At 29.0% G+C, this 10,622-nt stretch overlaps 1 protein-coding gene and 1 long non-coding RNA gene across 7 annotated transcripts; one reads left to right on the forward strand and one right to left on the reverse strand.

The window, feature by feature from the left end:
* The first annotated feature begins 2,608 nt into the window (after nucleotides 1-2,608).
* Nucleotides 2,609-9,025, forward strand: LOC121175062 (uncharacterized). The gene is made up of 3 exons (XR_005892026.1): nucleotides 2,609-2,703; nucleotides 2,868-2,906; nucleotides 8,898-9,025. It is a non-coding gene; the product is annotated as an uncharacterized lncRNA (long non-coding RNA).
* LOC121175061 (glyceraldehyde-3-phosphate dehydrogenase, cytosolic) lies at nucleotides 3,172-9,120 on the reverse strand. 6 transcript variants are annotated; one of them, XR_005892025.1, is made up of 4 exons: nucleotides 8,987-9,120; nucleotides 8,720-8,800; nucleotides 8,567-8,639; nucleotides 3,172-8,367 (listed from the first exon to the last, which is right to left on the reverse strand). XR_005892025.1 is itself a non-coding variant. In XM_041016562.1 (3 exons), the coding sequence occupies exons 1-3, from the start codon at nucleotides 8,698-8,700 to the stop codon at nucleotides 3,939-3,941; spliced, it is 234 nt and encodes a 77-aa protein (XP_040872496.1). In that variant the 5' UTR covers nucleotides 8,701-8,904; the 3' UTR covers nucleotides 3,172-3,938. The 6 variants fall into 6 exon arrangements, 1 of the variants encoding a protein (XP_040872496.1); XR_005892024.1 differs by having other exon boundaries at nucleotides 8,567-8,646; XR_005892021.1 differs by having other exon boundaries at nucleotides 8,567-8,800.
* Between the last annotated feature and the right edge of the window lie 1,502 nt (nucleotides 9,121-10,622).

The raw sequence follows: 10,622 nt of genomic DNA on the forward strand, positions 1-10,622 counted from the left end.
AGTATTCTGAAAATATATTACACATTCAGTTAAGATTATTTGATAAAATACAAAAAAATAATTATATAAAAACAGTATAAAATAATTTCAATTATTAAATTAATATGACAATATCCATATGTTATCCAAGCCTTTTAATGATTGAGTTGACAATTTATTGAAATAAATGGTCAAATCCTCTTATTTCAAAGTTTAATTCCTACTATTTAAAAAGAAACAAACAATCAATATATCAATCACCCACTGAAAGAATAGAGAAAGTATCAGTTAGGCCGGTGACATGTGTTCTACAAAAAAGGTGGGTGACAAGGCAGATAGTAATATGTATTTGGATTGAATTTAAAAATGTTTATACTTAATATAAATTCAACATATAAAAGTAAAAGTAAGAATTTTAATTTTTTACTTAAATTACTTTTGTCTTTCACCTAAAAATCAAACAAAAATCTAATAGTTGGCAAAAGTTAAGTGTACGGTGAAATGAGTGAAAATAATGATGAAAATAAATTATACAAAATTGATCTCTCCAAAAACTAATATTATATTTAAGGTTTCAACATGTTTTGTTCCTGAATAATTTATAATTGTTGTATTTTATCTTTAATTTTTTTTTTCCTTTTGCTACCTAAAAAAATACTTTGTATTTGGTTCCCATTGTAATAAAACTAACATAACGATGGACGTGAAAAACAAAGTAATAAAATTTCCAGGGAGAAAAAGTATATTTTAATTTATTTTAATAAAAATATATAATATTTCCAGTATTAAATTTTAAAAATTATGTTTTCATTTAATATTTTAATATTTTAAAATTCTTGATGATTACTTAAAAACTACTCATTATTTTTTCCTTAAAATAATATTGTTTAAGATTTTATTTAAAAAATTAAATCATGAAACTTACGACTCTTGAAACATATAACTTTATTTACCTTTATTATCATCTCACTCGATTGTCAAAAAATTATCATCTCACTTTATTTTTAGTATGTTATTTTTTAATGGAAATATTAAAATGACAAGATAAAAAATAATTAATATATTTTTCATTTTCTAAAATTGCAGTAATTCAAAATAAATTAAAATTTTAAAAAATGATTATTTTAAAATAAATAAATCATTTTATCTTTTTCCTTACAAATCTATGTTAGAGAAGAGTTTGGTGTAACAATTGAGACCACAATAGTTTTGGAAAACACATTTAAAAATAAAATGTTAAATACTAAAACAACTCTTCATGATATGCCTAATCTTCAAATTAACTCTCTAAAACTCCAGCATGCACATTTCAGCTTCCTACGCCGTTTACTAAAAACGCAATTCGAACACAAACTATCTGAATTATTGATTTTATACAGAAGATGAAATCATCGTTGTGTAATTGACTATCTTCCTTTTGAGGGTCAATTAAGAGTTAAGACCATGTAGATGCAGTTACTCTAGAGGGTTCGGTCTTTCACATTAAATCGTTAATTTAGATGATTTTCTATTAACTTTTAGTCAAAAACATTGGAACATAGAATGAAAGTCTCTAAACCAGAGAGAGAGTTAATTTGAGCATTGGGGAAACAACAGGGATTTTTGGGTATTTAATTTGAGTTAAACAAATATTTAATAAAGTAATTTTAATAAAGGGTATTTTTTTTAAAAAAACAATCTTATACATTCAGAGAAGTTATATTGTAATCAAACATAGAAAACTTTATTTCTCATAAAACACATTAGTACTCTTCAAACCTATTTTCATGATTCTCAGGATAGAATTCTAATTTTTCAAGAATCATGATTTTGGAAAATGAAAAAACTTCTCCTACCAAATGCTCCCTTAGGGTAACTCAATTCCTTTTTTTTTTCTCTCTCTACATAATAGTACATGTTGCATTTTGGTTATGTGAAGCAATATCTATGTATTTATAAGTTTAATTCCAATATTAAGATTTTTATAATTATATATCTATTATTTATCATACACGCACATGCAAACTATTAAATTACATAACTAACATAAGCCCAAAGGCCCATATTGATTGTTTGAGTGTAATCCTAAGTCCCTTTATTTATATCATAAACATAGGGCCACATACATATTGATTTAGGAGGTCGTTCCCCTGCCTCTTCCCTCCCCCATTTCTTCATTTTCATGCTCCTATCTTTTCATATATGGAAGACATGACATAATGTGCTTCTTACTGGCAAGATCTTCATTCTTATTTTTTCTAGTCTTTCTTATTCTTCTTCTTTTTCTTTTTCCTTGTCTTTTATTTCTTATTAATTTGTTTATGTTCAATTTGTTTGCTCAATAACCTAGCCATCAAATTATAATCAGGCAATTGAGTTTTGCTAGTACAATTTAGTTTAGGTTCAATTTAATTACATCAACCTCAGTTTGTTTGCATTTTTAATTCGATAACTTGACTAAATCGATCATGGGTTTGATTCTAGGTCGGATTGACCAATCCGGTTCGAACTTTACAACATTATCTATGATCTATATTAAAAGAATAACAAGTAAGCTACTACAATTTATTCAGAAGCCTTGTTAATGTTTATTTATTTATTTTAATTTAATAACTAAAAAATTCTCCATTTTTTTGCCTTTCCCCTTTCAGGATAGATCTCACATTATCTTAGCACTCCCACTTCATCATATATTTGCACTCTCACATCACCATCGTCACATTCACATTTCAATTCTCTTCTTAGGTATGTTTCTTTTCACCATCTATTTTCTTCTCACTAGTATTTCTTTATTCTTAAGTGAGTTAAGTCTAACTGTTTCTCTTTATTTTAATGTTTATGCCTTTTGCAAGTCCTTGTTTCTCTCTTTACCTTCGTAGGTGCTTGATTCTTTTTCTCTACCTTTGTAGGACTCTTTGCCTTCGCAGTTTCTCTTAACATTTAACATCGTAAGTCCTCAAAGATTGGTTTTGATTCTACAATTACGGTTTATGGCTTTCATTGCATGTAGTTTATAGCTTGCATCTCAATCACTCTTAAGTCTATCTCTTTCTTCCTAATTTTATGTTTTTGCCTTGGCAAATCCTTCACTAAAAAGCTAAAGTTGAAGTAACTTATGAAATTAAGATAGAAGCTACTAAAATAAGACTGTGTACCAAAGAAATTGAATAAGCTAACTACTAGCTTATAAGGTATTATATTGACTCACCAAACTTTTTTTTTATGAGCAAAACCATTTATTAATCAACTCTAATTACGTACAAGTTGTACAAAAATTGGACAACCATGAAAGTAAACAAGTTTCCTAATACGCTAACAGAAACTACTAAATTCAACACCCTAGTTTACTCTAAACATATGTAAATCCACACCCTATGCACTGGTACCCCTAACAATACCAAAACAAAAGACAGTCTCCATAAAACAAAAATCCCATATCCACTATCATTAATTGGCAGCGAGCATTAGCCTGGTCGAATCTCTTTAACAATAATGAAAATGGACCAACTAATATACAAGTAAATCACCCATTAAACCCCCTGCATCACCCATAATATTATAAATTTTAAAAAATCAACTTTCTTTTTGTACTGGATTCTTTGTTATCTGTTTTCTGTGTCCACTTGTCAATGACCAATGATCATATCAAACACTCAACAACATACAATTTGTCTGCTTGCCTACCATGTGCTTGATTAAATTTGCTAACCAAAACGCCGTAGATGAACTTATTCCAATTACATATGCTACTCCCAACTACTTCTGCCCACCCAAACGAATCTTCCACAACATCCTTACCCTTCCCTTGTCACTGCAGCAATAACCCTCCCACCACCTTCATCCCCTACCCTTATCATTGTATACCAACACAAGACCGTGGATTCATAACCCAACCCACCAAAGGATAATCAAGACTTTACTTTGCAACACTCCATTGCCAAGACCTGATCTTGATTGATTCTGCAACTTGTTCCACATGGTCATTGTTGCCTTCAAAGATCAATACATTTCAAGATATTCAAATTGACCAAACAGTAGAAAACCAAACTGACATCCAATACCTTCTTGATTTCCCACCACACTCCAGTAAGCCTAAAAACTGAAAGAAACTTATATGTATTGTATTATGCATTGTTGTATTTATTTCCCACCACTTCAGAACCAATACCCAAATTTGTTACGAAAACACACAATAAAAAACTATGTGTTTTGTGTCCTCCACCCCATACCCACACCTCATGGATGCGCCTACTAAACAATCACTAATCGTTATTTTTTTGTTTTGTTGAATTTTTTTCGTACTTGGTAAATGCAATAACAAAAAACTGATAATTAGACCATCCATAGTTGTTATCTAACATTGACAAATGTTCTATCATATGAAAGAAAAAATAAGGTGATTATTCCTTCACCAATCGCTAGATTATGATTAATTCAATAATATTGAAGAAGTTAAAAGGTAAGATTTTTACTTTTCTCTATGTTTTTCCACATGGTGTTCAACACCATTAATTTATTTTACTACTTTATTTGTCACAATTTTCATTATTGCTTATGAAGGCAATGCATGTCATGTTTCATTAATGACGAATAAACAAATATAGTTTAGATTTTGTTAAGAAATAAAAGTAATTGGAAACAAAATTTAAAAATCACAATCGACTTACTCTGTTGTGATACCTGCGCTCGTGCCTATCACTTTAAGTGTGGTTAATTTACGTATTAATTTAATCCATTTTTACTAAATGTTACAAGTTATTTAACATTCAAACATACTTATTTTTAGTAGGCTCATTTTAAATTGAAGAACAATAAATCAATTTCAAAGCAAATAATAAGCATATCTCTTAATCAAGGCAATTAAGATGATAAGCGGGAGCGCAGTTATCACAGCAAAGTAAGTCTCTTGAGAATTTTTGAATTTTGCTTCCAGTCACTTGTTTTTCCTTAACAAAATACTATATTCTATATGTTTACTCCATGTTAATGCAACATGAAATACTTAGCATTCAGAAGCTATAATGAAAATTGTGACACAAAGTATTAAACAAGTGGTGTTGATCATCGGCCATGTGGAAAAACAGAAAGAAGAATAAGAATCCTTACCTTCTAGCTTTTTCTGTGTCATTGAATAGATCATAATCCCAAGGACAATGGGGAATAAGCTTTTCAATTTTTTTTTTCTTGTTATAGGATATAACATCAGCCACTGTATTAAATAACAATTTTGTATGATCTTATGAGTTTTTTTGTAATTGGATTTATCAAGTACGAAAAGAGACCAATTAACAAAGCAAAAATACCAAGAACAATTAGTGTTGTTAATTGAAGTGAAACATGTAAAAATAAACAAAATTATTCTAAAGTGCTAAGAGTCAAGAAGTGTGAATAAAATAAATAAATAAATAAATAAAACTTCGAACAAAATTATTTAGAAATTTATATTTGGTAATTGGACAATCAAAAGGACAAAATATTACAATAAGATTGGCTAGTGCAATTACCTCATTTAATGCCCCTCTTATGTATCTCCACAGTTATATATATCCATCCAAAACATGGATATATCAAACCAAAAATTTATATTTGTATTAATGTCCTAACTCTTTATTAATAGTACAATATCCTAAACCCAACACATGAGACTTTAGTCCCTACCTTAATTTACTACCCAATTATTATATAACAAGTAGGGTTCTTCCACCCATTTTCTTCACCACCATTCTCCAAATTAATGAAAATGTAAATAATAATTAATGGAGTCCAAAATCCGATCAATGTATGCAAATCAGTAAATTCTGAGGCACATGTTCCTACGTGTGTATTTCTTTCTTACGATGGCCATGAAAGTCTATTGAAATGGTCTATATATATTAAAATATATATGCAATTGTCCTTGACCCCACTAGCTATCAAATCCGATTTCAAAGGGCAAGCGCATCACCAAAACGGGTATGATTCTGGAGCAAGTTTCGTTTTAGGTTTTGGTGTTGTAGTTTTCTATTGCTTTGGTCTTCTGGGTGGTGGTGGGTTGCTTTGGTCTTCTGCGCAGCAATTTAGAGCAGGTCGATGATGAAGTTCGAGAGTGGGTATAGTGTTGTAGGGGCTGTGTTCAATAGTAAAAGGATGGAAATAAATTGGAAAAGAGAACACAATTTTGTTTTTATTCTTGCCCTACAACCGTTAAAGGGTTATAATAGAATTTTATTATGAACTATCATAAAACTTCAAATCATATTCACAAAAAAAAAACAGGTCAAGCTATATATATATATATATATATATATATATATATATATATATAGGGCATTCAAAAAATACCAGGATCTTTGAGTCCAAGATTCTTTCCGTTCCCTTCCTCCAACTCTCTAGTTCTCAAATAAGTCTTTTCTTTTTAAGTTTGTTTATTTAAATTTGATAGGTTTCAAGTTATTTAAATAAAATAGATTTAACATATAATAATAATGTTACTTTTATACTATTTTTATTATAATATTTTAAAAACATATTTATTTAATATTTGTCTTTTTAAAGATTTAAATTCTTTGACTTATAAATTTAAACATATTAACTTTTTACAAGTAGATTTATTAGCTTATTTGAGATATCACATTATAAAAAAAATTCAAATAATATTACATGTCAAGTCAGAGTTTTTTAAGAAAAAACTAAAGCTTAAAATAATTCGTATTGAGTAACTCGTGCGATACACCGATAAATATTTAGATTATTAAGCATATAGAAGAATATTTATGAGTATTTAATATCACAACTTTGGTCTGTAACAACTAGACAAATGCTTCCTCTGAACTCTTTTTTATTTTATTTTATAATCTGTCCATAATTTATTAAATCTTTTTAAGTATTAATAAAAGTATAATATTAATTTTTTAATATTAAATCTTTTAATTTTATTAATACTCTGATTTTATATTTTTACCATATATATAAACAAGGTAAGGTGTACAATGAATTTTATCTGAAATTTTCAACCTTTAATATTTAGCGAAACGTGGATATGTATTGATGTTTGGGTTTGATCCTGTATTGGATAGAGTGAGACACCATCCTATAGCACTTGTGTCCCAAGAAATGAAAATTTTGGTCATCTGAAGCCATCAAACTTCCTTACATATGAAATAAATTTTGATCTCAAAATGGGTTGTTAACTTTATCAATTTGCGTTTGGTTTAAATTCTAAGTTTAATACCTTTGACGACATGTGTGGACTCTTTGAAGCTGAAATTTATTTATCTCCCTACAAACATAATCAACAAAGAAAATCTTCTGCACTGATAAGGCCTTAGGTTTAAGGTTTCTTCCCAGGGACGAGTGGGGCAGGTGCCCTGCCCCTAACACTTTTTTTAATATATAAGAAAAAAGAAAAATTAAATAGAAAATATTTAAAAATATAGTTAAGAATTTGGTAATTTTTTTACTAGTAATGAATCTTATTTATAATTTTATATATAAAATTAAAATTAAATATTTTTTGTAAAAATTAATATTTAAATAATTGTAAAAAAATCAGCCCCTCCTTTGATGCATCTCGCTATCCCTGTTTCTACCTCGTCTTGTCATCAAAGGTAATTTGTGTATGCAGTGGCGGGTGCACTCATTACATTGCGGCGGCTATTGTTTTTCACTTAAACATCTCAAACAAACAAATGATACTAATAATAAAAATGATACATTATTTTCATTTTACTTTTTAATATAAATATTTGGAAAAAAGATAAAAATAACATATTATTATTATTGTATCTATATAAAATTAAAATCATCTAGCCACCGTAACATGTGACCAATCTATGCTGTATGAACACAGGGGAAAGGAGGAAATTTTGTCTTCCACTCACTCCAACGGGAAGCAGCTAAGTTGCTGCAAGACATTTTTTTTTTACAATAACGAAAATGAAATTTAAACAAAAGTTACTTAAATCCTCCATTACTAAGTTGACCTTAGTGAATTTAATTACTGTTTGACATAAACATAGGATATCTTAATTCGTAATAGCAACTTAACGAGACATCTTAACGATGTGTGCAATCAAGTCAACAATGTAATTGCTGCAGGACCACACACAAAGTAGGCATTAGAAAAAATAAACATATAAACAAATATATTTTAAACATGCACTAGTTTATTTATAGTAAAGCATCTACCTTTCTCGTGAGAATTAGATTTTGGTTGGATGAACAATGAAATGGAAGTCAAGCGCACTCTCATTAACCTTGTATCTTAACAAATTCATGCTAGCTGCACTATTACACCATAAATCATTATGCAAGAAAGGGTAGAAGGTGAAGGTGGATTACCTGTAACCCCACTCGTTATTATACCATGTGATCAGCTTCAGAAATTTTTCATTCAAAGCAATTCCTGCCTTTGCATAGAAAATACTTGACCTAGAACAATGAAAAACAAAAAAAGTAGAAGTTAATACAGAAATTATATGACTTAATATGCAAATAAGACCATTACTTGTGAGAAAAAGTAGAGGATTGCATCAACTGATATAAAAGAGATAATAAATAATAGAATAGGTTGGACAGATGCCACTACCATACAACCATGTGTGTTCATTAACTTGTCAACTGTTTATACCTGCTGTCACCCACAAAGTTGGTGGAAACCACATCATCTTCAGTGTAACCAAGAATTGCTTTCAACTTGCCCTCTGATTCCTCCATGAGAAAAAAAGACAACATTAATAAGACAAGCCAAAAGAGAAGGAACATAATACTACAGTATTATTACTTATGGGAGAATCTGTATTCTGCTTTTACTTCCGCATCTCCACTCTCTTTTGCTTGGCCCATCAACAGTTTTTCTGGGTGCCTGATTTTCAAAATAGAAAGAAAGAGAAACCTGACCTAGCTCAATTTAATTTAATTATACAAAAAAAAATTCTGACATTATAATTTCTTCTTAACAGAATCTCCCTGCAAAATTTGTGGTTGAGTTTATATGTGGAAATGCTGTAGAAAATTTGAAGATAGAAGATGATGAGGGAAGAAAGTTTACATGTGGATAAGAAGAGGAACACCAGAAGAAGTGCATCTAAAATCAGAATGAAGAAAGATTTGAGCGGCTAACAAATTGAAGGAAAATAATAAAATTCAAATCGTTATGATGAACGAAAATCTTTTGAAGTTAAAAGTAACAATCCATTGTCATAAGGAAAAGTTTATCCACTTGTTTAATTCAAAAGAAATCCAAAAAAATAAATTTAAAAAAATATAGCAAAATTTGCATCAAGTGGACCAACTTTTCCTCATGCACGAAGGATTTACTTTTTGCGCACTATATCAATTTGAATTTTGTTATTTTCTTTCAATTTGTTAGTCACACAAATCTTTTTCCATTCTGATTTTAGATGAGCTTCTCCTAGTCTTCTTCTCCTTTTTCCACATGCAAACTTTCTTCCCTCTTCATGTTCTATCTCCAAATTTTCTATAGCATTTCCACATATAATGTTAGAAATTTGCAGAAAGATTCTGTTAAGAAGAAGTTATAATGTTAGAAATTTTTTCTCTGATTAAATTTAATAATTATAAATGATTAAAATATAGTATTAGATACACCAGTATTATGAGAGGAAGGTCTAAAATTACCATAGTATTAGATACAACACTAAAAAAAATAACCTCATTCAAAACATCTTTATAGATGATGCAATATAATATAATATAATATGACACAATTGATTTATATTGCATCTTTAAAGAAAAGTTGACCTGTTTTATAATCTGAGCCCAAAGTCGAACCAGTTTTGCATTGGTGGTCCAATGTTTCCTCATGAGTTAAAGAAAAAATTGCGTCATATCTCACAACCTTCAACATTGTCTTCGAAACAAAAAGTAAAATACAAACGGATGGAATAGCAGTGAAGTAAAATCGTCAATGCAGAATTGCAGATTAGTATTTATAAGGACTCAACTGAGATGATGATTTAAGAGAATCTGTTAATATTTTATTCGGAATACTTGCTATAATTTTGATTGATTTAATATCTCGTAGCTTTTAAAAAAGTAATATTTTAGAGAAGTCTAAATATTATGGGTTCTGAGTGGTTACAATGTTGATTGATTTAAATTTTTTATAAAACAATTTTTTTTTGGTGATTGTTTAAAAAGCAAAATATTTATACTCGTTTAAAATATTAAAATGGATTTTAAATAATATTTAATATTTAGTATGCTAGTATAATATCTGGAATCAATTAGTGTTGATTTATATTAGACAACAACAACAACGCCTTATCCCACTTGGTGGGGGTGGGATCGACTACATGGATCAACTTCCGCCATAATTTATATTAGACAATCAATTAAAATTGAAGAATGAAAAATTGATTTAAGTTGGACAATCAATTAATGTTGATTTTTTAATTGATTAGGCTAGTAGAAAAGTGTTTGGAAATACATTGAGCCAGAAGACAACATGTGACAAACAAAATACACCACTTGACATTTGCCAAATCTTTCTTAGTGAAAAATGTCATTACTGGAATTTGTCCTAACACAGACACAATGCATAGAGTTCGTTTATCTAGAACTTCACGGAATAATCAGTTTCCAAAAAGTACTTTCACACTATTACAGTATAACTTATCCAACCAATTAAGTTTTGAATATCAGGTACGCCAATCAAACCAATA

The sequence above is a fragment of the Glycine max genome, chromosome 6 (genome assembly GCF_000004515.6).
Source record: "Glycine max cultivar Williams 82 chromosome 6, Glycine_max_v4.0, whole genome shotgun sequence".
NCBI lineage: Eukaryota > Viridiplantae > Streptophyta > Magnoliopsida > Fabales > Fabaceae > Glycine > Glycine max.